At 41.5% G+C, this 27,480-nt stretch overlaps 2 protein-coding genes and 2 long non-coding RNA genes across 5 annotated transcripts in view; 2 read left to right on the top strand and 2 right to left on the bottom strand.

The window, feature by feature from the left end:
• C8B (complement C8 beta chain) overlaps window positions 1-1,867 on the top strand; it is a 35,906-nt gene extending 34,039 nt beyond the window's left edge. Inside the window, exon 12 of the mRNA XM_020789857.3 lies at window positions 610-1,867. Coding sequence (XP_020645516.3) covers window positions 610-755 — 146 coding nt within the window. The 3' untranslated portion in view covers window positions 756-1,867. The remainder of the gene's footprint in view (window positions 1-609) is intronic.
• Window positions 1,430-16,689, bottom strand: LOC144589062 (uncharacterized). The gene is made up of 2 exons (XR_013544945.1): window positions 10,815-16,689; window positions 1,430-2,384 (listed from the first exon to the last, which is right to left on the bottom strand). It is a non-coding gene; the product is annotated as an uncharacterized LOC144589062 (long non-coding RNA).
• On the top strand, window positions 16,689-27,480 carry LOC110077120 (uncharacterized). Of its 2 annotated transcripts, XR_012086417.2 has the most exons (3): window positions 16,689-16,808; window positions 21,454-21,514; window positions 26,269-27,480. It is a non-coding gene; the product is annotated as an uncharacterized LOC110077120 (long non-coding RNA). The 2 variants fall into 2 exon arrangements; XR_012086416.2 differs by lacking the exon at window positions 16,689-16,808 and having other exon boundaries at window positions 21,194-21,514.
• The window catches only part of C8A (complement C8 alpha chain), a 41,484-nt gene continuing 34,361 nt past the window's right edge, over window positions 20,358-27,480 (bottom strand). The window contains exons 10-11 of the mRNA XM_020789856.3: window positions 22,730-22,952; window positions 20,358-21,123 (exon numbers count right to left, since the gene is read on the bottom strand). Of these exons, the coding sequence (XP_020645515.3) occupies window positions 20,972-21,123; window positions 22,730-22,952 (375 nt within the window). The 3' untranslated portion in view covers window positions 20,358-20,971. The remainder of the gene's footprint in view (window positions 21,124-22,729; window positions 22,953-27,480) is intronic.

Raw genomic sequence — 27,480 nt, 5'->3', positions numbered from 1 at the left:
TACCTCAGCATTCACCCGCCCACAGAGGACTACATGTACACACACCCTACAACAGGGTGCTTGTTTTAAAGCTACTCGCCCTCCCAAAATTCAGCAGTGTACCAATAAATGTAAGGAAAAACTGGCATTTTTCTCTGCTCACACTTTGGCTGCCATTTCAGACCTCGTGGTGTTAGAAAAACAGCCATGAGCTACAACTTGTTCACTCATGGTTTAGAGCAGCAGGCTAACAATTAGGCACAGATGTGTATTATTCGGGAGTATTCAGTCATGAGATTAAAGGCCGGATCCTTTCTTTCCACAGTTTCAGTCATGCTAGCATTCTTCTCAAATAACCGAAAGAACTGTTGTCATGCTAGCTTTTCTTATGTAAGGCAAGCCATGCTTGAGGCTATGTCCAGCGATGTTCAAAACCAATGCTTTTTAAAAATGTCCTATGAATCCTTCTGTTCTCGTCCAAATGAAATATTGTATGCCTGTGGTTTTACAGTGGTTTATTAAACTGTGTGAAGTAGGAAAAAAGGCCACCTGAAGTAGGACTGAAATTGGCCATTGTTGGAACTCTTGCTATTACTATGGTAACCCTGCTTTTATCTCTCATTATTTCAGGTATTGCAATAGATGGGAACTGGAGTTGTTGGTCCAGCTGGTCTTCAGCTTCTGGGGGGAAACGGACAAGAAGAAGAGAATGCAACAATCCACCTGCCGAAAATGGTGGCAAGCCATGCTCTGGGCTCAATGTAGAAACTACTTAGTGAAACATTTGAAAAGATATTTAGAAAAATACATATCAGGGCATTTTCATAATATCATGCAAATCTACAGAAACTTTCCTCAGCCTGATGCCTTTCAGATGTCTTTGACTACAGGTCCTATCCTCCTTACACTGGGTGAGGTGATGGGAGCTGTAGCACAACCTATCTAAAGGACACCAGCTTGGCGAAAACTGATACAATGTTTTGTTCAGCCAACGTTAAAGCAAAATTTTGGAAAGCATTTAGATGATTGGTTGACAGTATTAAATTGCTGTGATGTGTGTGACCCTGATGTGTATACGAGGCTAGGATTTTCCCATTCAGGCCCACAGATGGAAGTGTTCTGCTCATTGCTAATTCCATGTGGCATGAGTAGTATGCTACCCTTATGTGCACATGATATGGGTTCATATCTGACTTAATATGACCTTTGGATGAGGAAGTACACAGATGATAGCAGAAAATATAATCAGCAGATAGTATTCATAATGTCAAGGAGATACATGTATTTAAATATCCTACACACCCTGAATTATTCAAGGTCATCATCTGCCATCCTAACATTAAGAAATGCTCACCGTTGCCAGATAGTTACATGAAGTAAAATCTAGCTGATTATTTGGCTGAGTTTCAACCTGCTCTTTTCCATGAATGTTTTAAAATATGCTTTTCCCCCCTAATAGTCACTGGAGGGTGCTTCACTCTGCTGAGACACATAGGATAAATGAAAATTTAAATCTCAATCATCACAGCCTCACCAAATGTGAAACTTGAATCCGATGTGGTGATGATATACCCAGCTTCCCATTTATTGCATTGAACACAAATTGTTTAACCAATTAGATATTGCCTTAAAGGGAGGAAAACTGAATTGTGAAGTACTCTGCAATACCTCTGTGACCCCCTGTAATTTCAAAGCTGTATAATAATGATATGCTTATTCATTGGATGATTTCCCCCTGTAGATTACTTGGTAGAAGAAATATATTCACAAGCATTCTGGAACTTATTGTAAAGATGAGATAAAACAAATTGAATTCATAAAGTTCAAGCAGAAATACTTTTAATCTGTGCAAATAAAAATTAACCATTATATTGTTACTTGACATTAAGTATCTTGCATCTGGAGTGGTGTTTATCATGACAATTCACAGAGAAGAACAAAGCTCATGTGTCTTTAATAGGTGAGTGGAATTTGGTAGGTACAAGTGATCGTTTAGATGTCAAGAGGTACATCTGCTGAAATTGATTTACATCTGCTCATTCTAAGACCTATTCATTCATTACCAAAATAGGGGAGATAGAGGGGATCCTACTCCATCCCCCCCCCATTTCTGTTTTGTGACTTTTGTCACAGCAACCCCCAAACAGAATAGGTCTGAACATGTACATATTTCCTTTTTAAAACTCAACTCTTCAAATTAAGATGTACTTCTATCCATTTTGGTGAAAACTACTAATGCACTTTAATCAAGCTTCTTGAATAAGGCAATCCTTCATTGGTTTAGTCAGCGTCTAAGGAGTGATTCAAATGTTGTAAAGGTTTTTCCTGGAATATTAAAGTGTCTGGTAGCAGTTGCTGGTAAGGTTATGTCACGTGTGTTGTTTCTGAAGCTAGGCAACATCAAGCTGGTGAGAGGGAAAGAAAAGATTGATCAGAATGTCATATAGTTTGAAAACACAGCAGACACATTACAAAAAATAATCAAATAATACAGTGTATTTATTAATTTGCATGTTTAATATTTGTTACTATAGATAATTATAGATAAGAAGTTTGCAATGGGTTATTTTTGTAACTTTTAACTGTTTTCATTATAGATGTTAGCCACTCTGAATTTCTAGAAATTAACTATATCATTGTCATCACCATTGTCATCATTGTCACAACCACCTTTATTTCAATTTCCTCTGTTCGTGTGTTTCTCCTCAAGTTTTCCTTTATAATACTTCATTTCTTTCAGGAATAATGACCAGGACCAGCACCAACACCTAATTAAATTAGAAACTTATTCTTGATAATGTTGCTGTGTGCCACCAAGTTGCCTCCAGCTTATGGCAACCCTACGAGTGAGTGAATTGCAAAATGTCCCCTCACTAGGAGCCCTGCTCAACTCTCGCAAGCCCAAGGCCTTTGCTTGTTTTATTGAGCCAAGCCATCTCATAGTTGGTCCTCTGCCTTCAGCCTTTCCTAGCATTATTAAGAGGCTTGTCTTCTCAATATGTGCTGAAGTATGGCAGTCTTAATTTCATCACATTTGCTTCTATAGGGAGTTAAAGCTTGATATGCTCTAGGATCCTCTTGATAATTCTTGATAATGACCAAAAGCACTTTAGCAGCTTAAAGAGTAACACGTTTGTTATGACATCAGCTGTTCTGCAAGCTGTACTACATTGGTATAGTTTTTTTTAAAAAGAATATTCCCTCAAAGTGTCTTTAATAAGCATGTGGAAATCCCAATTGGTTTAGATTGCTGCAACCAGACTAGTGTGCATGTCAGTTTATAGAAAGCACATGACTTTGCTTCCTATCGGTTTGGGAGCACAATTCAGAGTGCTCCCTAACATAAGACCATCCACTCCCAACCAAGTACATTTCAGCATTAAGGCCACTGGTGAGTGTCTCATTTCTGTCCTGAAAGGCTTTAGTGAATAGTTAGGAGATACCCTTCTTGGTCACAGCTCTCACTTTCTGGAACTCCTTACTGAGAGGGGCATTCCTAACCCAATATCTGATAATTGCACACTGACCAAGCTGTTTTAATTCAAAAAGCCTTTGGCCTCAGAAACTGGTCAGATATGGCCACTTAACTATAGCTTGCCATGCAACTAGTTTAGTGATTTGTTGTTTTATCAGTGTTGTCAATGTGTGTGTTGCAGCTGCATTTTGTTTCTCTTCTATGTTGCATTTTATTGGTGGCAAGCCAACTGCAGCACCAACTGGTGGACAGGGAGATTACATGTCCAACATGGTGGTGGCTCATTGTCTGAACAAGAATAAGAAGCATATCATGCCAACATTTGGGGGTGGGTGGGATGCCCCATGCTCCAGGTCACCTATGATTTAATAAATGAAATGGCAAATATTAATAAATAAATTGTAGAAAAACAAACACAGCCATACATATGTCCCAGCCTCACGTGTGTTTGCACTTGAAGCAAAACATTTAAAATGGATGGGTTTTTTTAAAAAAAAAAAAACTTGGGTGGGAAACATGGACAGGAAATAAAAGGAGGAAAATGTGCCTTTCTAAAGTATGATGTCATAGGTACTTCCAGACTGAAAACTCCTAATGCTACCAGTCAGATGACAGCAAGTCTGTCCTTACTGGATTTTTCATGGCAAATGCAAGGATAGAAGAGGTGGGAAAGGACAAGAGACCTACAAACAGAATACAAGCTTATGGCCTTATTATGGGAAACTTCTGCCTAAAGGTTGTAGCTGCATTCTGTTTCAGTGATGTGCATACACTTCTGGCAGGAAGCGGCAGCTACCAGCAGGTGGGGTGGCCCCCTCTTCTGCCCTTTCACTAAGAGGTAGAGCATAAGATCAAAGGGTTATTTTAGCAAATCCTATTTATGATTAGGTAACTAGTATCCTATCTGTTTCTCTCATAACATACTATGTAATCATGCTAAGTCAATAAAAAGAGCCCTCAGGGCATTGCCAGTAGGCTCTGCTGGCTCGGACATCCTGTCGACTCCTTTGTTCTCTCTCTAACGCAATTAGCCTTTCTTTTGTTCCATGATCACCCACACTTGTAAAAATAATCTTAGAACTGCAGAACTGGAAGGGACCCTATGGATCATTGAATCCAGCTTCTGTCAGGGAGGCACAAGGGGAATTGAACCCCCAATCTTTGGCTCCACACCTAGATGCCTAAACCATGAGCTATCCAGCTCTGGGACTGCACTGGATTCTGTGAATGTACAATGGAGACCCAGCATGGTGCAGTGGACAGAGTGAAGGGCAAGGACTCAATAGATCTGGGTTCAAATTCCCACTCAGCTGTGGAGACGTACTAGGGTGTGGCACTAGTGAAACCACTCACATGCAAATCTCTCACATGCTGTGAAAACCTTATTACAATCACCATAGGTTGGATATGACTGGACAGCACATAAGAACCACAGCTGTGCAATCAAATCTATATCTGGAAGCAACCCTAGCCCTGGATTTCTCTTTGATTAATTTTGTGATATTCTTTCATGCGCTTCCCCACCATCTCGGCTGGGTTTCAGAAATGCTTATCATTTTTCAAGAAAGCAAAGAATAGAAGTTGACCAAGTTGTTTGGTGGACAAGAGTAAATTCTCCTTTGTCAATATCACCAGCTTCCCTGATCATAAATACGAAGCCAAGCTGCTGAGAGGCTGGAAGCTCGCTCTGCATCTATCAATTGCATTTGATGTTTCAAACACAGACTGCATCATAATGCCGAATGGTTCGCTGAGCTAAAATAAATCAGGATTCATGACAGCATGGCAGGGTTGGGGAATCAAGAGAGAATGAGTGAAGCACAGACACTTTTCAAAAACCCAGTAAAGCATTTATGTCATTAGGTCCTTCTATGAAAAATAAACTGCCATAGTCTAATCAAAACCCTTTGTAGGTTTCCCCTCCCTGTCCCCACTTGGTTACTTACTTGTCTTTGTTGATCTTTTAAACACCACTTTATTCAATAATTGGTTGTAACAAACCACGTTTAATGACCTAAAAGGCACAGCTGGTTAATCAGGAAGCAATTATATGTGGGTGTATTTAAATGGAATTAAAATTAATTAATGCATTAAAAAAACAAATAATTCCCAAATACACCAACAAGTTACAGGTGTTTAGTTTTCATGGTCTTGGAATTTTGGGTCTGACACCAGGCCATGCTTTCATTTTATACTGTAAACACACAAGCATACTCAGCTTTAATACAAGTACTCACACAAATGGCAGACTATACTCCAACTTAATTCTTTTTCACTTATTTGTATTTTCCTTGACTTCCATGTTTTCCAGTGACCCATCAGTATATCGTTGGTCTGGATTTGTGTGTAGATGCTCTGTGCAATTTGTTTTTAGTATTCCAACAAACAGCCCAGACCAGAATGCCATATATTAGCACTTACAGGAACAACCCAGTCATTAGGTCCTTCTATGGAAAATAAACTGCCAAAGTGGGAAACTCATTGGATAAGGATCTTTCAAGAAGTCTCTGCAGACAACTGGATCAATACAGCCAAACTATATTTTTTATGACAGCTTGAAATATGGTAAATACCACCAAGTAAGGCTCTCCTCTTGGATAATAATAAAGTCCAGCTTTGCAGTACTGGTTCATAAAATGCTGGCATTTGTACTTGATAGCCATGTTTGTAGTGTCACATTCTACATAAATATATATTAGTTTGGGCTTAAGAGACATTTTATTATGGTTTATTGAAAAGATGACTAAAGGCTTAGCCAGATAAAATGTTTTTGTATTGTTCCCCTTTGTTCCCCTTTTCACTGGAAAAGGACAGGATTTACCTGTATGTCACAGGACTAGCATACGCCTACCTTCTAAAGAACTTAGGGTTAAGTGGAGTTGGGTTGAAGAATCATACACACAGTGCTGAGATCAGGGGTTATCTGATCCTCTTCTCCACACTCTCCCAGTTTTAACTGGAAATGCCATTGTGTTAATCAACCCACCCCGGCTGCTGTTCAAAAGAAAGAAAGCTGGTCGATATTAGGCTACGGGGAAAAATTTAAAGCCATCTATGGACATCAAAGCAAAGCACTAACTCAGCTGCGCTTCTTTGCAACTGTCCAACTCACCTAGCACTTGGAAGGAATTAATTAAATATTGTCTCTAGCTGAGAAGGAGCTAATTATAATTAATTGCTGTTAGCTCTGCTGTAGTTTCTCTGAAAGAAAGTGGTGGCTTCACTGTGCTTCTTTTCAGCTTCCCCACACCAAACCCAGTGCACAAAAGTAAGTAAAATGGGGAGGGATTCTGATTTCTCTGCTGCACCTTTCTTTTCTTGAGTCAATTTTCAATTTTATTTCTCTGTTTGAAAGCTTTGTTAAATGCTTTTAACTAGAGGTTGTGACTATGGAAACCTATAGCGTCCTGTATTTTCCTCTGTGGAGCGCTGAACCCTGCTACTTCTGCAACAACCCAAGATTCAATAATACTACCATGCTTCAGAAGGGAACAAAATTATAGGGAGGCATAGAATTTGTCACTGTTTGTCACTGATTTTCCCTAGACAAGGATTAGATATGTGTGCATGTACCTACAGATTGCATACATGCAGTGTGCACGTGCTGATTTCTTACATGAATTTCAGGTTCATATATGCCAGCTTTCACACACATCCTTCTCATATCGAAAGTGACTCATTCACACTTCAGTGCCTGTCTGCATATGTGCGTGCTGATCTTTTCCTTTGGCACACACATCATGGTATGTGCTTGCAAAACCTACCTGTCCCACGCCCAGCTTACATTGCACAAATGTAGACAATGACTAGTTTGTGTGCCAACTGGAAGAGGTTTCCCATTTCCATGGTTCCACATGCCACTTCTGTTAAGGCTAGCTAATAAGATAAAGGTCCACTAAACATCACCCCAACCCCAAAACCCACACCTTCCAATCCCTAGGCATGTTTTTCCAAAATGTGGTGCACATTGCTGGACAAAGTGCATTTTTTCCCCCAGCAAAGAGTCTTCTGGTTTATTTGTTTTTGTCTGTGGCAATAAGCAAACAGTAACCTTTAAGAGAAATCAGAAAGTCAGGCAAAGTGGGAATATAGGCTTAACAGACACCTCCTTTCTCTGTTGCAACACCCTGTTGCCTCGTTATCTTGACTCTGCACCTTGGAAATCTGAGGTGCTTTGCCATCAATCATTCTCTATTTTAAGCTATATGCTACTGCTTCCTTTTGTTAATAAACCTGTTCGTTCATATCCAGACAAATATCAGTGTCCGATACCGTTTCAGCCAAAGCATCACCCATCCATCACCTGAGCAGGAGAGGGGGAAATGAGGTCTCCTGGGAGATATTTCTTGCAAAATATGTAGGAGAGGCAGTTCCTTCCAATATGTGCCAGTGTATATGGGGACAGATTCCTTTATTATAAGCAGAGAGCAACTGTGGTATTCTTTTTCCTTTTCTTATTTTTTGGTAGAACTCCCATTACGAGCTTTTAATTTGGGCCAGAAAATGCCCCTGACTTATCTCATCTGGTATGGCTGTCGCATGCTGGGCCCTTCAGCGCAGCTTATATTAGTTTCTTTGACTCGCACTGTAAATGTGTAATTGCTCATAATCTTTTACAGGCCTGGCAGGCAGGTTATCCTCCAGCTCCCCACCTCTCCCTTTCTCTCGCTGTGCTTCAGCTTCATTGCACAGACTCCTGTTTCTCATTGTTGAGGATTTGCGAGGCTAGGATGAAGTGGGGGAGCCTGGGGCTTGAGGAGATTTCTCTTTGACATTTGAAGAGAGCCTCAAAAGGGGCATTTTGCTGCCATTTGTTAAGTGGCCAGCGGAGTACAGGCTCCTGCCTCTTTCCTTGTCTTTGTGCTGGTGCTCAGACATAATCTACTCTTCAGGATGGATGAAGGAAATGGGGGTGAAATTGCATTGACAGAATTAAACAGCCAGACAGATTTCTGACTGTCCTGCCCTGTGTTTCTTGTGTACATTGCTATTGTTCATCTTCCCTTCTTTCCTGAACCATTGGTAATTGGTTCCCCTTGTCTCTGTTAGTCTCTGATGAAAAAGTATATTGGAGGGTGAATACATGTAGCAGGAATCATTGTAGTAATAGTAACTCCTATTCTGTGTCATTTTAAATTACTTTGGTTCATAAATCATAATCAGTATTTTAAAAATCCATATGAAGTTTTACATGTGTGCTCTTTTTGCTATGTTTTAAGGCCTGACAAGAATATGTCAGACAAGTGGAAATGAGGACGGTTTCCATTCCAATTCTTTGAAAAATAATTCCTTCTTGATCTCAACTGGCTTCAGCAGGAAGGAATTAATCTGTGTCAGCTCTAGGGCTGGTTCACATCTGCCATTGTTGTGGGATATGTTTGGGGCTGGGGCAGGTGTGGATCCAAAGTTTTGATACTGGAGAGGAACTACCTGTAGAAGTTTCTACAGGGGCAGAGGTGAAGGATGGATTCTGAGGTGGAACTGCATTCCCAGAAGATAGACATTTATGTGGTTTTGGAGAGAGAGACCCAAAGTATGACCAGTGCCCACAAAGAGGCACTCCCAGATGTTACATTGTTGTTATGTAACATCACATCATTTCAGAGTTACGGTGACACTCTGAAATAGTGACCTCCAAAATATCCTGTCATTAACAGCCCTTCTCAGCTGTTCCATACTCAGTTAATCTATCTTTTATTTTGTCTTCTTTTTCTCCTGTTGCCTTCATCTTGTTATTTGGTCTTTTTTTCTGTTGCCTTCAGCAGAAAGAAAGCACCAAATTAATACAGCTGAACAGAAACGTGGTATGAAAATTTAACAAAATCCTTCTGGGCGGTGTCTCTGCGATGGGACTCAGAGGCACTGTTTTACAGTAGCTCCAGTCCTTCCTGGAGTGGAGAACTCATAAGGTGGTGTTGGGTGACTCCTGCTCAATGCCCTGGCCATTGGCCTGTGGCATTCCTCAGGGTTCTCCTTTGTCACCCATGCTTTTTAACATCTACATGAAACTGCTGGGAGAGGTTGTCCGGAGTTTTTGGGTTCGGTGTCACCAGTATAGGGATGACACCCAACTCTCTCCTTTCTGTGTAATTCCAGGGAAGCTGTCTTGACCCTAAGCCAGCGCTTGGCATCAGTAATGGGTTGGATGAGGGCAAACAAACTGAAACTTAATCCAGACGAGACAGAGGTGTGCCTGGTTAGTCGGAAGGCAGATGAGGGGATACGGCTACTACCTGTGCTGGATGGGGTTACACTCCCCCTGAAAACTCAGGTCTGCAGCTTGGGTGTACTCCTGGTTTCATCCCTAAGCTTGGATGCCCATGTCTTGGCGGTGGCCAGGAGTGCATTTACACAGCTAGAGCTGGTGTGCCAGCTGCGCCTGTTCCTTGAGATGTCAGATCTGGCTACAGTGACACATGCCTTAGTTACATCCCGTTTGGATTACTGTAACATGCTCTATGTGGGGCTGCCTTTGAAGATGGTTCAGAAACTTCAGCTGGTGCAAAACTCTGCAGACAGACTACTGACTGGGGCCAGCTACAGGGAGCATATAATGCATTTGTTACAAGAACTGCACTGGCTACCAGTACGTTTCCAAGCCCAATTCAAAGTGCTGGTAAAGCCCTATACAGCTTGGGTCCAGGGTACCTGAAGAACAGTATCTCCCTATATGCACCTTCTTGGCAATTAAGATCAGCAGAGGAGACCCTCCTCTCAATCCCATTGCCAGCACAAGCACAGCTGATGGGGACACGGGAGAGGGCCTCCTCAGTGGCAGCTCCCAGGCTGTGGAACGCTCTCCCTCGGGAGATCAGGATGGCTCCTTCCCTGTTATCCTTCCAAAAAAAGGCTAAGACCCATATCTTCAGGCAGGCTTTTAACAATTACAACTGAATCCCTGAACCCCATTTCAACAAATAATTTTAATCTTTTCCATGTTTTAATCTTTTAGTCTTTTAATTTAATTTTTAAATTATATATTGTTTAATTTATCTTTTAATATTAAACTTATTGTGTTTTAAAATTGTATGAATTTAAATGTTGTGAGCTGCTTTGGGTCCCTTGTTGGGAGAAATTTGTCATATAAATAAAGCTGCTACTACTACTACTACTACTACTACTACTACTACTACTACTACTACTACTACTAATAATAATAATAATAATAATAATAATAATAATAATAATAATAATAATAATAATAATAATAATAATAATAATAATAATAATAATAATAATAATAATAATAATAATAATAATAATAATACTAGAAAGAAAGTGCCCTCATGCAGCAGGGCTTAGTTTTCCCATCCCAGATTAGTTTCAGATATCTAGTTTAAACCATTTTGGTCTCACTCACAATCCCTTTGCCTTTTCCAACTCTGATACCAGACAAAAAGGTTTCCAGTTGGACCTTGTCTTGTTTGCATATATTTTCAGGGAAGGCACAATTCGAAGGTTGTGTTTGTTCATCATCAGGAGACCAAAAGAGAGAGAGAGAGAGAGAGAGTCAATGTTCCCTTTTTTGTCCTTCACATGCAAATCTGTATTTCTGTCATAGCCTATGCTGCTGCTCTGTACTGCCAGGAAAACTAATTTTGCATTATATAGCTTCTTCATTTAACACAACTGCAAGTTGGCAGTGCCCGTTGTTTCTTGTTTATTTGAAGTTATGGGGTACAATTCTGCAATATGACCAAAAACTGGGGGTGGGGGGGGCACAAATGGGCCTGAGCTGATAGATCTTCTTTAAAGGACTACCTCCCACACATTATCTCTATATTTGTTAGGTCTCCTCTTTTTCTATTTGTTTTGTATGTAGGGTTCTGCTGCTCTGGTCATACTTTGAGAAACAGCTAAACAGTCTAGTTGTACAACCACTGAAGCAGGATGTTCAAGCATCCTCGGCCCCTACATGGAGACCTCAGGAGCCCATTGTGTTGATGTGGCACACACTGCTGTAGCACCTTCCCCTACTGTCTACTGTTTTGCTGAAATTGCTTTTCTTGTTCGGTGTGACAAACATTCTATGTGTTTGTTAGTCACTTTCGCCACTTTACAAGGATGGTATTAAGATGACAGCATTAAAAAGAAAGGAGGGAAAGCATGCAAACTTTAGAAGCTGCCGTGTACTTGTCTTTGAGTGACAGGATAGTGAAGCAGTGCCTATGTCATTAGCCCTCGAGGTGAAGAAAAGGTACAACTTCAAATTTTCATTCAGCTGGGAAGACAGCTCTGGGCAAATCATTTATCTTACAACCTTCATGGTTTCTTATGGATGGTAAATGAAAGGCCATGGAAGCCATCCTGAGCCTTTGCAGCAAAAGTCAGCTACAAGTCTGATACATCTAAGAATACAGCCAGTATCCTATCCAGAGGGTAAGGGTGATTGCAGAAGCTTCTACTCGTTCCATTGTGTGATTGACATACAATTGGTTGCATAAGCAGTCTCACAAACACATTTTAAGGTGGGCATGAGGTCGGGGCTACCAGAATGGATGGAACACTTACACAATTGCCCTTTTGGAAACCACTAACACAACAGGATACTGGCTTATGCTTTTAAGTGAAAAGTTTCGTCATTAGAGATGGGCATGAATTTAGAAAATAAATCACCAAATTTGTTCAAAAATGACTAATTCATCTATTCATATTTGTACGAATCAATGCCCCCTTACGAATAGAAATCAGTGAATTTTTAGTGATTTTTTATTCATCATTTTGTTGGGCTATGAAACAGCCCCCCAGACACCTAGAGACTCCTAAATTGCAGAGTAACTTCCCATGACTCTCCTCTACAATCCCTCCACATTTGGTGAAGATTGGATTTTGGATGTCTGTGTTATATACCACAAAAGGAGACAACCCCCGGGAAAATTCCCACCAGGAGATACCAAAATCACAGAGAAGCTTTCCACGACAATCCCTCCAAGTTTGGTTTCCTAAGCCAGTCCATTTTCTGGGAGGACCCACTTTGTGGGTGTGTAACATGGATGTCTGAAATCCAAACTTCACCAAATGTACAGGGTTTGTAGAGGAGACTCAGAGGAAGCACCCCTGCAATTTTGGTCTCTCTAGGTGCCTTGTTTACTTTAAAACCTTTATAGGGTTTTAAAGTAAACAATGAATTAACTAATCAATTTGTTGATTCATCAGGAAAAAATCGTAAATTTTTTATTTGTGATTCATCAGCCTTGATGACTGATGAATCACCATTTTTATAATTCATGCCCATCTCTAATTGCCATTACTTTCCAACAACCTGATGAAAATAATTACATTTCTTTTGGAGCTGAAAAGGTTTCTATGATAGTCATCTTGCAGAATCCATAGGTCTGGATACAGTTTCTTTCCATTCTTTGTCAATCTCTCACACACACAAATGTGGCAAAGCCAACAGGCCAAAGGGGAGTCAAAAAGAGATGATTTCAAAGTCTCAAAAATCACGTGAAGCTTTACTCTTCTGATCAGTAGATGTAGACATACAATACGTGTAGCTATATGGGGTCTCAAAGAGTATGGGAAACTTATTTCCTATTCTATCAATTCCATGTTGTATGCATCTTAGACTATAACAAATTATATAGTATACTATATCCCTGTACTCACACTTTGCTCAACATTTCACTGTGACAAAACCCGTACAAATTATCAGTAAAGTTCTGAAGCTATTGTTTGGAGCCTGGTGTGAGATCAGAACCTTACAGTATTATTGGAGATAATGTATGTGGTTTCAGAGCTCTGTGAAAATAGAGACCCTTTTTGCTATATAAATGGCAAAATACTGAACCATCGGTAGAAAACCATGAATTATTATCAATTTGCCAGCATCATATAGCTGCCTTTCTGCCTCCCCAGAAAAATCAAACCTTGGTGTTTAGAACAGCATGGTATATCCCTTCTAACAAAAGAAAATTGCTTTCATTTCAGCAAGCATTACAAACACAACATTAAAAAAATGAGATTTTTCTTTCTAGAAAGGTCACATGGAGCACAGGTGTTATCCTCTGGGGTGTAAAGTAGCTACGTTAGTGAGGTTATAACACATTCTCAATTTTCTATTAATGCAGTATTGGAAAACATGCAACTTGAGATGGCAGTTATTAAAAGATAATTTTTCTTTTTTTGTAGTGGACCCATTCCAGAGTTCTGCCATCTTCCTGCCACCTAGCTTACTCAGATATGTAAGGGTTTTTATGCTTCTTTTATTATTCTTTTATTATTTATCTTTATTACTAGAGCTAGACTGAATCATTGTGGCCAAAATCATGATCTTTAGTTCTTTGGACCAGAGCAACTTTATATGGAAAAATGGGTTTTTCCCTCTTTCCTTTACTCTTCTAAACAGTTTGGAGGATTCCAACCCCACCTTCACCTCAGTGAAACTTCCAGGAACTAATCCAGCTGGCTATGGATCTGCAAGTTGTAGTCCCAAAACCAAAAGCAACCAACCTAACAACACTCCCATCGTTGTCGTTTAGTCGCGTCCAACTCTTCATGAGAGCCTTGTGGCGCAGTGGTTAAAACACTGTACTGCAGCTAAAACTGTGCTCACGACCTGGGGTTCAAATCCCAGGTAGCCGGCTCAAGGTTGACTCAGCCTTCCATCCTTCCGAGATCAGTAAAATGAGTACCCAGCTTGCTGGGGGGGCAATGTGTAGCCTGTATAATGAAATTGTAAACCGCCTGGACAGTGCTTGTAGCACTATGGGGCGGTATATAAGTCCAAAAATAAATAAATAAATAAATAATAAATGACCCCATGGACCAGAGCACACCAGGCCCTCCTATCTTCCACTGCCTCCCAGATTTGGGTCAAATTCTTGTTGGTTGCTTTAATGACACTATCCAACCATCTCATCCTCTGACGTCCCCTTCTCCTCTTGCCATCACACTTTCCCAGCATCAAGCTCTTTTCCAAGGAGTCTTTTCTTCTCATGAGATGGCCAAAGTATTGGAGCCTCAACTTCAGGATCTGTCCTTCCAGAGAGCACTCAGGTTTGATTTCCTTTAGAATGGATAGGTTTGTTGTAGTTCAGGGGATTCTCAAGACCCTCCTCCAGCACCACAATTCAAAAGCATCAATTCTTCAGTGGTTGGCCTTCTTTATGGTCCAACTCTCACTTCCATACATCACTACAGAAAAAAACATAGCTTTGACTATTCGGACTTTTGTTGGCAACACTCCCAACCCCCTCCCCCAAAAACCTATTTTTCCCCAAGTTTGGCTCCTAAGTTTCCAAAGAGGGCAATTTCCCACATAACTACAAGGTTTTGTGTACACATACTGAGACATTTTGACATTGCATTCACATGACCTGATCAAGGACTAAGCCACAAGTCAGGACCAAAAGGCAATCCCAGGACTGAGTCATCAAAAAACGTTCTGGCTATGGCAGCAGTTAAACTAGATCTCCTGCCCACCTTCCTGTCTAAAGGATCAAATATTTAGTCTGGATAGGTAGGGGACATCCAAAGCCTGAGGGCAGCAGAAAATCTATGCTGCTGCATAAAGTCCAGGCATTTGGCACACGGAGCAGCAGCTGTGCTACAAACTGAAAGGATCCCGGTTCAAGTCTTACAATTATGGACATTCCTGTATCTGGATTAAGTATTTAAAAATCAGGGGATATACTTTTCAGTCAAAGAAAGAAAAGAAAGAATAAGGTAGTCATCTTGTTCTATAAGGAATAATAGCATGCCAAGTGTATGCTTCTTCACACGCTTGGCCTCACTTAAGGCAAGAGGCATACCTCTGATAAGTAACTCTCCATGTGTTTTCAGAGATGGAAAAAGGCCACTTCCTTTTTACTTAATCTGATCAGGCATTGCTAAATGCACCCTGGTTCCCGCATTTACCAGTGACTCAGGAAGCCTGTGTTCTCTCCCTGGGTAATGAGCTGAACATCTGCCCTCATGATTGAAACACTTAGCCAAATTTTAGCACTTCTGTGTTTTCATTTTTCCACCTAATCTTGTGAGGAGTTCTGTGGAGGTTTGTCATGTAACTGTATTTGGTCCTTTAAAAGGACCAAATACACTGTCCACCAATGGATTTTGGGGTTGTGTTTTGTTTGGGTAAACATTTGTCTTTGCACCTGTGGACACGTTGACTGAGGGATTTGTGAAACAATTGTGCAGGAAAAAAAGGAGAATGGAGTTTTCCCAACCTTTGACTGTCTGAAACCTAGCATTCTCTGACACAGCTGTTAGACACCAGACCTGTCCCTATGTTTTCTCTATCCTACATACAGCCTTTCTAGTTTTAACCAATCTATGGCTGAAATCCAGTAGTAGGTTGCAACTGGAGGAGGCCTGTTGAATCAGTGGGGATTTGATGAGTCCACATTGACTTCTTGTGATCCAATGGGACTACTCTAGTTGTAACTTCAGGATTTCGGCCTATATTTCCTTCCTTGTCCTTCCTTGACAAATGAATTAACACTGTCACCTATGGGGGGGATGTATCAGCTTTTGTGGGGAGAAGAGGAGGCAGGTGTCTGGAGGCCTGGCTTCCCCCACATTGATTTCTTGACCATCATGTCCTTTAAACCGTTCTTCCCAATTTGCCATCATGGATCCTTTTATCCTTTCATGAGGTAAAGCCCATCCCAGTGCAGTACAGCCTGGTTGCCATTCACTGTAAGACTGTGTTTATCTCTGCCAGTGTTCACAACAGTTTCTTAGAAGCAAGCAGCTGTGGACTCTTACCCCACTGTCTTTGGACTCTGTTCAATAACGTGCATACTCTTGCACGGAGATTTATGTCTTGCATTCAGAAAAGGGCTCTTAAATCAGCCAGACTGTTAACATCTCCAGCTCTGGGGATCCTTGGAGATAAAATGCTGGTGTTCTAATAGATGATTCATGGCTAGTCTTAGAGGGGAAATAGCCTCATTTGTGCAGCAATGTCCTCAGTGGAAAGGCTGCGTGTGGCTACGATTCTTTTATTCATGATCAGTATATAGTGAAAATTATAGTAAATTGGATTTCAGTGTTCAAAAGCCTTAACCCAGTGTTTTGCTCATATGTAGGCTTTACACAGGACTTGGTTCATACATAAACTTTACACAGGAGGAGGGAATTATGGATAAATGTGCTAAAACTCTCATTCTCTCTCTTTCTCTCTCTCTCTCTCCAGTGGTCATATGTCCAGCTTGACACTGGATGGTTCTCTCTTTGAAAGACTTTGTGCCCTCTGTTTGAAAGGTCGTCCAGCCCTACTCTAGTTTAAAGAAAAAGAATCATAAAGGAGAGTAAGGGTCATTCAATTGTCTGTCAACACTATGTACCAAACTGATGACTGGAAAAAAAACAAGAACACAAAGGTCACCAGATGCTTCTATCCACTGTGGTGAGATACAGTCTATTTCTATTTATAATAACAATTGTGTGCTGTCAAATAAACTTTGAGTTATGGTGACCTTTTCCAGGGCTTTCTAGGTAGAGAGTACTTGAAGTGGTTTACCATTCCCTTCTTCTGGGGGTGTCCTGGGACTGTGAAGCTTGCCCAAGACTATAGAGGCTGGCTCGTCTCCCAAAAGGCACAGGGGGAACTGAACTGACTCCACAGCCAGATATCTAAGTCACTGAGCTATCCAGCCATCTATGTTTCTGTTTAAATCATAGTAATTCTCTCTACATCTGTATCTCTGCATGTGTATTAGCATTTCTATCCACTTTCTTAATGACAAGCAAGTTGACTCTCTGCCCCTTGCTCATTCTTGGTGCCGTCTAAACATGGACGGCAACCGTCTGTAAGGGAGACTCTCTTCTCTCCCTGACCTTTTCATGCCTTGGAAAGTGGCTTTCTGTCCCCTTTGGCTGTTGGGGAAGAATGCCCAGCACAGATGGGTGGAGTCAAAGGTAATAGGCAGAGGCATGGACAAAAGATGCTTTTCTTATATATACAGTCAAAAGGGGTGAGAGAAGGAGAGAGAGATACAAGAAAGCAAAAGGGACCATGACCCTCTGCCTCAGCAAACAAGACTGCACTGACTGGGAGCAGTTTGAATATAAGGCAGGGTAGAGTCCCATTCATTCTAATGGAAAAGCCTACATTGGCCCTGGAAAAATAGGACAATATCTCAGGGAGAGATGAGGCCCTTCACATGTAGAGAGAACATGCAAGGAGCAAGCAAAGCTAGTGCAAATGTCCCTACTTCCTTTCTGATGCACAGAGCTTGCAGGTGAGGAGAGCACCTACACAGGGCTAGAATGAAAACAATGTGTGCCTTTATGGTGTCACTCTTATCGTTTTACAGACTGGGACTCCTTCCCCACCTTATCATTCAAGACATAGCTTTCGCTCTCTAGATTGTCTAGACCAGCGGTTCTTAACCTTGGGTAATCCAGGTGTTCTTGGACTGCAATTCCCAGAAGCCTTTGCCACCAGCTATGCTGGTTGGGGCTTCTGGGACTTGCAGTCCAAGAACACCTGGGTTACCCAAGGTTAAGAACCATTGGTCTAGACTGATCCACTAGTGAGGAGCTCATCACTGCCTTTCCCCTTCCTTTTGCAGCAAATGCAGCTCATAGCTGCAGTCGGAGAGGGGCTAAACAAAAGTGGTGACATCGCACAGATGTGCGTCTGCTTGACCCGAACTGAAAATGACTTGGTCCAACATGCTGGGAGACATCACTTCCTGTCAAAACCATGCTATTTGTTACTTTCTTGGTGAAGAAAAAAAATGACAAGCCCATGATCCAAGCAGGAAACTACATTCTGGAGCATGCTCAGACACATCGTGTTCAAGACAGTCATGCCCAGCTGTCTGTAATCCTTTCCCGCTGCTAGTTATGCCTTTCTCCATCGCAAAGATTGCTGCTGAAAACAGGTGGGGCCAAGCAGAGTGGGTTTCCCAACCCATGCTTCTCTCTTCCACCAAAACACTTCATTAGTGACCTTCACAATCCATTTGTTTCTCCATCAAGTGTTTCTTCCGAACACTTAAAAAAACACACAATTATTCTGGCATTCTGAGACAATGCATTAAAAAAACCTAAATGTTGCCATTTCTTGGGTGAATAACAGATTGTAGATATCTCCCCCCCCCAGAACCCCAGCATGAGGGCTACCTCTACAGAGAGTACAAGTAGCCCACCCTGCTGCTTACCCCATGTGAGACCCAGGGAAGTGTGGATTATGTCCCCTATTTATAGGATGTATCAGCCACTCTGCCATCAACTTTATGGAGCTGGAATGTTCAGCCTCACTTGCCTTTTTTGCAGTCACATAAAATGTGATCAGTTCTGGCAAAGTTAGGATTACTTTAATGTTTTATTTTAATTCATTATTGGTAAGTATTTGGAATAATCTGCATTATCTGAGCACACACGTACTTCCTGAATTGTATGACTAGATCTGGAAAAACAAGTAGTGTGTGTTGATTTGACTGCCAAAACAGTTGTTTTGGATTCTACTCCAAATGCTTGACTTATATGACTAATTATTTTAAAATAACTGTCTTAATGCAGTGCTGTTTAAAAAGCTAAGGCTCACTTCCAGGGACTGAATAACTAAATCTCTGTCTAAGTTTAGGAGCTTAGATATCTGTCTAAGCTCCTTGAAGGTCTAGCCAAGGGCAATCTATTGAATTTAGAAGAAGAAGGCATCACAGCACCATCTTAGCTGTACAGAGTGACAACACTGTGTAAGACAAGAATAGAGGGGTTCTAGAAATCTGTTCATTTGAGTAGGGAGTAGAAACCTTCAGGCCAAAATCCTGTTGCTTAGTTATGTCTGTGGAAGGCAAATGGTGTACATGTGGTAAGCATGCACCTGAAAATATAAGCAGAGCTTTGTTAATTGTCAGCAAGAGGCCACTGCAAATTGTGCCATTTGCCTTCTGCAGGCATAACTAAGCAACAGGATTTTTACAGGACTATTAAGGGGTCAGTACAAGGACACAGATTGTGCTACTGATCCTGTAATATTTCCTGATTGGAACATGGTGAGAAAATGTCACATTATAATATGCCCACAGATGTCATGGACCCAATTATCATAGGACTAATTCTAGGATTCCCTCCCTTCCTCTCTGCTGTTTGGAGTCACTTGTTATGCTATAGACCCTTCTTATGATTCCACACACAATCCAAGATGCAGAAATGGAAGACAAGAAAGTGACAGGAGGCAAGATCTTACTCTTTAAAAAAGATGCTAAGAAAAAAAAATACTCAGCTCTGCACTGGTGACATATTTTTATCCCCCACCCCCACTTGGCAACATCTTTACTTCCCACTCTTTATCTTTCTCTAGCCCACCTATCTATTGAGGTAGCCTGTCCCTCTGTCCCTCTTTCCATTGAGCTAGCCCACCCCAGTGCTTTCTGTTTCACAGAGTTTGATGTTCTTTATCAATTCTTATACAACACAGGTTCTCCTTCTCCCTTACCCATCATGGTGCTCTTTTTCCTTTCCTATTTACCCTCTTTCCTTCCTGTCTCTCTTCCCAGTGTTTTTATTCACCTTATCTCTACTACTTATTGCCCTACCAGGCAGCATGGCTTCCCCCTCCTCCATTCTTCATTTTTTATGAGTTTGGGGCTCCTGCAAAGAGAGGCAGCTGTTGTCCTTAGCATGGTTCCCCCACCCCACCCCACTACTGTGCCTTTAGGCCAGAGGTACCCAGAGGTTCTGGGGAAGTCTAAAACTTAGTTACTTAGAATGGTACTACAGATTAACATTAATTAGCTAATTTTCAATCAAGTCAGATTAATTAAGAAACTGATTAAATTAAGAAATCAGTTAACCAAACTTATTCAATAATAATTAAACACACACACACACACACACACACACACACACACACACACACACAAATAATTCCTAGGGTCCTCTTAGTATGCATGTCAAGTTTCAAGCACTTAGTTTTCACAGCTGTGGTAGAAAGACGCACCCATGGACACAAACACAGCTTCTACTTTATTAATACAGATACACATGGAAAGATATTTTTTGAGCAACCCTGATTAAGTGTCCGTCACTGAGGCCACAGGCCAGCAGTGTTCACCATACAAATGTACCTTCAGATTTTCCTTTGGAGCAAGACTGTCTTCCCTTTTCATTACAAATTTAAGCAGAACAAGTCGCAGCATATGCCTAAATCCAATGTGGTGTTAGTGGAAGCCGAAAAGCATGACAAGCCTTTCTTTCCTGTCTCCTTGCAGCTCTCTGTACAACCCCAAAACCTGCTAGGAGGCATTCCTGACCCTCCTGAGGAAATTTTAGAGATCCACAGGTAGTTAAGGGTGGAAGGGAAACGATCCCTTGTGGCTCCGTGACTTCCATCGGTGAAATGATCCCCAGAGATCCCACCTATGGTTGGCATGATTATGCATCTAGCTCCTGCAATAATAATCCTTATATTTGAACCCCCCTTATTTTGGTACATCCCCTGCCTTTATTACAGATATTTATGGCACAATGTTATTTTGTTGCTATGCTTGAATCTGAGGCCTGTCCCACATGTTGATGTTTGGCAACATGGCTCTTCCTTCCACTCTTAGCAGACTGTTAACAGGCTACCACTTGTTCACTCTTGCCAACACACATTCGTCCACCATTACTAGGAGCTGGGTTTGTACACTGTCTGGTACGCCTTCTTGTTCCAGCTTGGCAAGATGTCGATGGAGCCCAGCAACTCCAGCTACCATGCTCTGGGCGACCTGCAACACAATAGCCAATTATTAGAAAGTCAGAGATGAAACTACCACTAATACGTTCTGGGATAGTGACCTCGCAGCTCTCCAGATGATGGCAAACTGTCATTCTTCTTCTTCCTCACCATTGGCCAGGATGGCCAGGGGATGGAGCTGATGGCCATCGGAGCCAAACAGTATCTGGATGACAGATTTTTTTAGGCCTGACATAGGAGAAATTAGGTAAACTGAAGTTACTCCACTGCTCAGATGATTCTAATAAAGCTGGAGCCAAAAGTGCTGGTAATCATTATGGTCATATTATAATAGCTTTGTAATCTTTTTAATTTCTTTCAGAATTTCTGACAACAACCAGTTGCTAAACATTGTTCATGTGACAGGAACAAATTCCAGAATGGTAAAGGAGCATTAGACCGTTCTAAAGTTTCTTGCACTTTTGTTTTCTCTTGCAACTTGTTTTCTCCTGCATACTGCCCTGAAAATTGATATGATGAAGCATGATATTATGATGTTTTAAATAAACAAGTCCTTCTTGGGAGAAGGAAGGAGCAAGCTTTCTTAAGAATGCCTTCGCATTGTCCTGGTAAATTCCCATCTTACTTATCGCATGGAACACTAAGAGCTTGTCCAGATGGATACATAGATTGCCATTTGGATCGCTGTTAATAAGGTGTGGGTTGAACCAACTTATGTCATCTACATGTTTTTCTCCTTCGATTGATCCATCCTGCCCCTTTAAGAGCTGTCCCACTCCTTTCTGGCACACTGCTTGGGGCTTCTCTATTTTTTTTCATACAACTGTTGGTGGTATTATCTGAGGTAACAGCCCTGTGATGAATTAGGTGGGGACATTAAAAGGGAAGATTGTCTTCTTCTTTTTAATTGTTTCCCCAACTGACACAATTCTAATATCATGCGAGGTTAACCCCCCCCCCCAATGTTTTTGTCAAGTGCCACTGCTGTTCTTGACAGCTGTTGCTGCTGCCTCCAGACTCATGAGTAAACCAGGTACTAAACAGGTGAATAAACTGGTTAAACCTTGTTCATGAGTAAGCCAACAATCCAAAGACCTGTATTGGCCCTTCTCATGGGAGAATAACATTTCCTGTGCAAACAGAAATATCATTCAAGTGAGAGATAAAATATTGCAGATCACATTGAAGATAAGAATATTTAAAACACAAACCAGACTGCTCCAAATTCCCCTCTCTGAACAGGCCTTTTGACTGGTGAAAAGAATTGATTGGATCCTATGTAGAGCTATATGCACCAAACTTCACTGAAATAAACCAATTAAGATCTGTACAGGCAAAGGCTGTCCATCTTTGACATTAGTATTCAGCTGCTGTTTTTGTTGGTTCTGTCCTTGCAGTCCATGGCATGATTTACAACGCTGAAACATTTGCTACCTCTAAAACCTTCTTTGCATAACCTGGCTTACTTATCATAATCACTCAAGCTGTTAATTTTATTCCTATGCAAGGCCCCTTCAGCTGCCTGGCACTTAAGGTGATCCAAGGTACTGAAGGGAGGTGCTTGTTGATGGATGGATCTGAAGAAGCATTCATGAACAATGTCAAGAGTGAATTTGCCTTCAGTGGCTTCAGCTTACCTGCCCGCTGTGTGTTCTCACATGCTGGGCCCTGGGCACCTTTCTGGCACTCACAGTCACAGGTGGTTGCCACCATCATTGGTTCACCATTGTTCTGGCATGGACCACAACGGCAGGCATTGAACTCTGTCATGTATTCATCCAGAGCCCTTTTCATGTTTTTTCTTTTAACTTCCATGTGCTGAAGGTTGGTCCTGCGTAGTATTTCATCGATGGGCATTAACTGTGAAGTAATAGAAACCGAAATCGATTAATGGGTATTAGCCTTGCTTTTGTAGGAACCTGCAGATTGGACAAAGATACAATACAAACGCCCAGAGAGAACAAAAGGGGCACCGGCCCTGTTCACAGTTGTAACCTAACATATCTTCAGGACAGCCAGTTAGGAGAAGCTGGAACTGAGCAACAATTTTCAAACTGTAGCTTTGGTTGAACTAGGTGATACGTTTCACATGTTTCCAGAAAATAACATTTAGTATGTTTCACCCTCTGCTAGTGAAAGACATTAGCATGTTTTTTTCTTCACCCCCATATTTTGCATTTAACATGCCCTGTTTCAGCTCTGTAATCAAATTGGTCATTCAGCAAAAAACAAATTAGGAAATCTGATTGCTGAGGCATATATGTTTGAGGAGCCATGTTGTTGAAGGGAAAATGCATTATCTTGTAGGAGGTATAATAATAATAATTGTTTCAATTCTGATATATGGTGGTGGGTATATTCATATACAAATATGAATATCCCCACACATGTGGTGTTAATGAGGGTCCAGCCCCATGGGGCTGGATTGGTCCACTCACTGATCCACCGCGGACGAATGGCTCTGCAGCATGTGATCCGCTCGCCACCCTTCAACCTTGCAGTGACCCTTGTTCTCCTGCCAGGAGTGGCGAGCAGATCACGCACTGTGGAGCCATTGGTAGAATTGCGTTGTCCGTATTTGTGGCAGATCAGTAAGTGGACCGTCCAGCCCCATGGGCCAGGTCCCTTGTTAATGCCACCTGTGCGGGGATATTCATATACGAATGCCCCCATCTCTATCAGTGACCCTTTTCAGGGTTTTCCAGGCAGAGAGTACTCAGAAGCGATTCACCACTCTCTTTTTCTGGGGGCACCCTGGCATTATGCAGCTTGCCCAAGGCCACACAGACTGACTCTTCTGAGATGGGGATTTGAACAGTGGGGATTTGAACTCTCAACTTCTGATTCCACAACGAGATACCTAACTCACTGAGTTATCCAGCCTGTTTAATATCAGGTTTGACCCTAAGTTAGGAGTTACTGATAAATGGTTCAGAGCTTTCCTCTGACTTACAAAGAATTCATCTCCAGGTTTACACTCTCTTCCTATGAAAAAGACCTGCTCAGTGGGCCACTCCCAGTCTGTTGAACCCCTGATAGTGAAGCTAGGCTGGTCTCTTTCCTGTTATCTTTCTTCCAGAAGGCAGAACCAGAGGATAGCTTCACATTTAGCAGAAATAACTAGAGGCCAGAAGAGTTACATAATTCCTGGAGTTTTGGTCCGAAAAGGTAAAAAAAATTTCCCATCTCCAGGTAGATGGCCCAAGTGTAGCTGGAGATGGCTAGGTCTGAAAGGGAATTAAAATTTGACAGGTGAATGTACCGTAAATAGTTTGGGAACAAAAAGCACATTGAACACTACCTAGGGACATGCCATTTCATGGTTTAGGATGCATGAGGTCAAAATAACAATCCAGTGGGAGCAGAGAGGGAAGGGAAGGCTGGATAATGAGCAAAGAACAATGAAATGGAGAACAGCTTAGCAGAATTTGAATAAGGAGAAAATTTGTGGAAAATTCCAGGTTTCCTGAAAGATAAAGAAGGAGGGCCAGTGGAGGCTTATCCATTAACATTACTCCACTTGAGGCTGAAGGTTCTCCCAATCAGCCCAGCCCTACCTGGTTCCCTTTTCTCTCTGTTGGTTGTAGTCCCTTCTGACCAAGCAGTCACAATGGGTATCAGGCATTATTTCTTTCTCTACATTCTAAAGTTCTTTCTGAGACTACCTTTAACTTAGGTAGTTATCAATTTCCTAGAGACACTCGTTTTGTCTTCCCAGATGAAGATACTCTCAGAAGCTATTGAGAAAACCAGGTTCCTTTAGAAATTTGGTTATAATCTCCTAGCCTGTTAGCTAGGAAGCTGCATGGGCATGAGTTGCACATATTGCAGGACAGAGCGACGCCAAAGCAAACTAAAGCAAATCAGGATTGCTGCCCATTTGATCTAGGAAAACTCCCCCCCCCTTATGTACAGCCATTATACCAACAATGAAGACGGACACTGTTGCTAATCCCAGTTTTCTGTTTTTGGGGCAGTGAATGGGAAAAAGGGTTGTGGAATTCAAGAAGAAAAATGGGCAGGGTGACTGAAGTGCCTCAGGGGAATGATTGTGGGTTCAAGAAAAGGCAGCAACTTGCTAAACATTTAATTTAATATTATTGTCCATTTTAATTTACAAGGCAGTGTAAATTAAAGTGAACCCAAGTGCCCTTGGATATTGTGTACCTTGAGCAAGTGAGCACAGTTTGATTTTCTGCTTTAGGCAGCAAAATATATTGGGGCAGCCCTGGAAAGAAGAAAGAAAGAAAGAAATAGAGGACAGAGCGCAGAGTTGTCAGAAGCATGGACAGATTGCACCAGACAGTCTGTTTACTGGGGCTTTGTTTCCTGTAATGCACAAGGACAGTCCCAGTTGCCACAGAAAAGCTTCTCTACAGCCTTGAAAGCTGAGGTTTTGAAACAATATTTGCACAAAATACTTTAGCAAACAACCGTGTGTCAAGATAAGAGGACATTCAAGTGGACACAAGTAATTATTGGGTGCTTGAATCCACTCCAAAAGCACATGCACTGGAAGAGCTCCTGAAGCAGCCATTTAAAGGTTATAGACTAGGCTACAAGCAAGCAGTACAGAGTTTTATCCCACATTAATGGAAATGTGTGCAGAGAGCACCCAGGAACTGCTGACAGTCACTTCTCATTATAACTGATTAAAAACAATCTCCCACTTCTATTCTGACACACACACGCGCGCACACACACACACACACACACACACACACACACACACACTCCTCAAACAAGGTGCTGTTTTCCTGCTGTTTTATCAGCACATTTCTATTTCCAGTTGATCCTTCTTACCGTTTGGCGGCCAAAGTCGGAAAGCAGATACACTTCTAGTTAAGTAGGGGGCAGAGGAAATGGAGTGGCCTGTAAAATGATCAAGAACAGCTTTCTTTCTTCGCGCAAAGGCCATGCAAGAAAAACTGCTAGTAAGATTTCCTCAAGGACTGGTTTTGTGTGTGTGTGTGTGTGTGTGTGTGTGTGTGTGTGTGTGTGTGTGTGTGTGTGTGACTGTTACTTACATTTAAAGACAGTAAAGACTGTCCAACTGCTGCAACCACTCCCTGAAATAATTTCTTGTAAAAATATGCAGCTTTCCAGTAGAAAATATAGAAATACAGTATAGAAATAGAGAAATACGATAAGGTGCAATGTTCTCTTGCATTTCTAGGGTTTGACTAGCCTTTTCCCCAGCCACCAAAGTGAAGATGGATTATGGGGAGAAAATGGTGGAAGATGCAGGAGGTGGTGAGTATAAGATGAGAGGGTCCCATGAAGAAAAAGGTGTTTGTGTGGGGTTGGTGTGTGTTTGTCAAGGCTTTTTCAAACACCTCTGCCTGTTGTATGAAATCTTGTTTTCTTCCAAATAAGCAAATAAGGCTGCACAGGATTTCAGATATCCACATTTCAACTGCATTGGGTGCATCATCGCTATTCCCCACACCCCTGGCCTGAGAGTCTTGAGAGTCAGAACTGCAGCTTCTCCAGAAGTAGTAGAGTTACCCATGAGAAAATGTCCAGCCTCAACTGAAAGGTAATTGGTGTTGATCTCTGTTCAGGATGGCCTATGCCATATGAAGAGACAGCACGGAAAAATGAGCACAGGAAGATATAAATTGGCAGTCACTGCTGTAAACAGGCTTGCTTTACCAAGAAAGTCACTGCAGAGGCCTGCAAGAAGCAAGCAGACTCTTTAACCACTAACCAGGTCCACCAACTTCTGGGGAATGAAAACTAGCTTTCATTTTGGCTGAAATGACTTTTGGCTCTCGTAGTATGGAACAGGATTGTTCTAGTTGGCTCCTGAATCTTTCAGCTTTATTCTACTACTATAACCTGATCACAGCAGTCCATGCCCTTGTACATTCCTGGTTAGCCTACTGTAATGCACTGTACATGGGGCTACCCTTCAAGATGACATGGATGCTGCAGTAGGTGCAGTATGCAGCAGCTGTGGAATGCCCTGCCCTTGGGGGTTTGGTTGGTGCCAACTCTGGTAGCATTTCAGCACCAGGCCAATATGTAATTTGTTAGAGCCTTTGGAAGTTAAGGATTGTGGCCTCTGTAGGTTATGGCACAATGTATTTAATGTTCAATTTTTTAAAATTTTGTGCTATTTGATTTTGAATTGCTTTAAATATCTTATGTTTCGCAATTATTTTAAACAGCTTTGTAAACCACCCAGAGATCCTTCCTGAGGCATAGGGCAAGCTATACATGTTTCAACAGACAAACAACATTGAATCAAATCAGGTTAGAAGAAGCTCAAGTACTACAAGCGCATCCACCTCAAACACTCTGAAACCTTTCAAAACAATTTAGACATTCACGAAAGAAAGAAAGAAAGAAAGAAAGAAAGAAAGAAAGAAAGAAAGAACAAAAA

This window comes from Pogona vitticeps, chromosome 4, assembly GCF_051106095.1.
Source record: "Pogona vitticeps strain Pit_001003342236 chromosome 4, PviZW2.1, whole genome shotgun sequence".
NCBI lineage: Eukaryota > Metazoa > Chordata > Lepidosauria > Squamata > Agamidae > Pogona > Pogona vitticeps.
The sequence above is the reverse complement of the archived record's forward strand: the minus strand, read 5'-3'. Positions and strand labels throughout refer to the sequence as shown.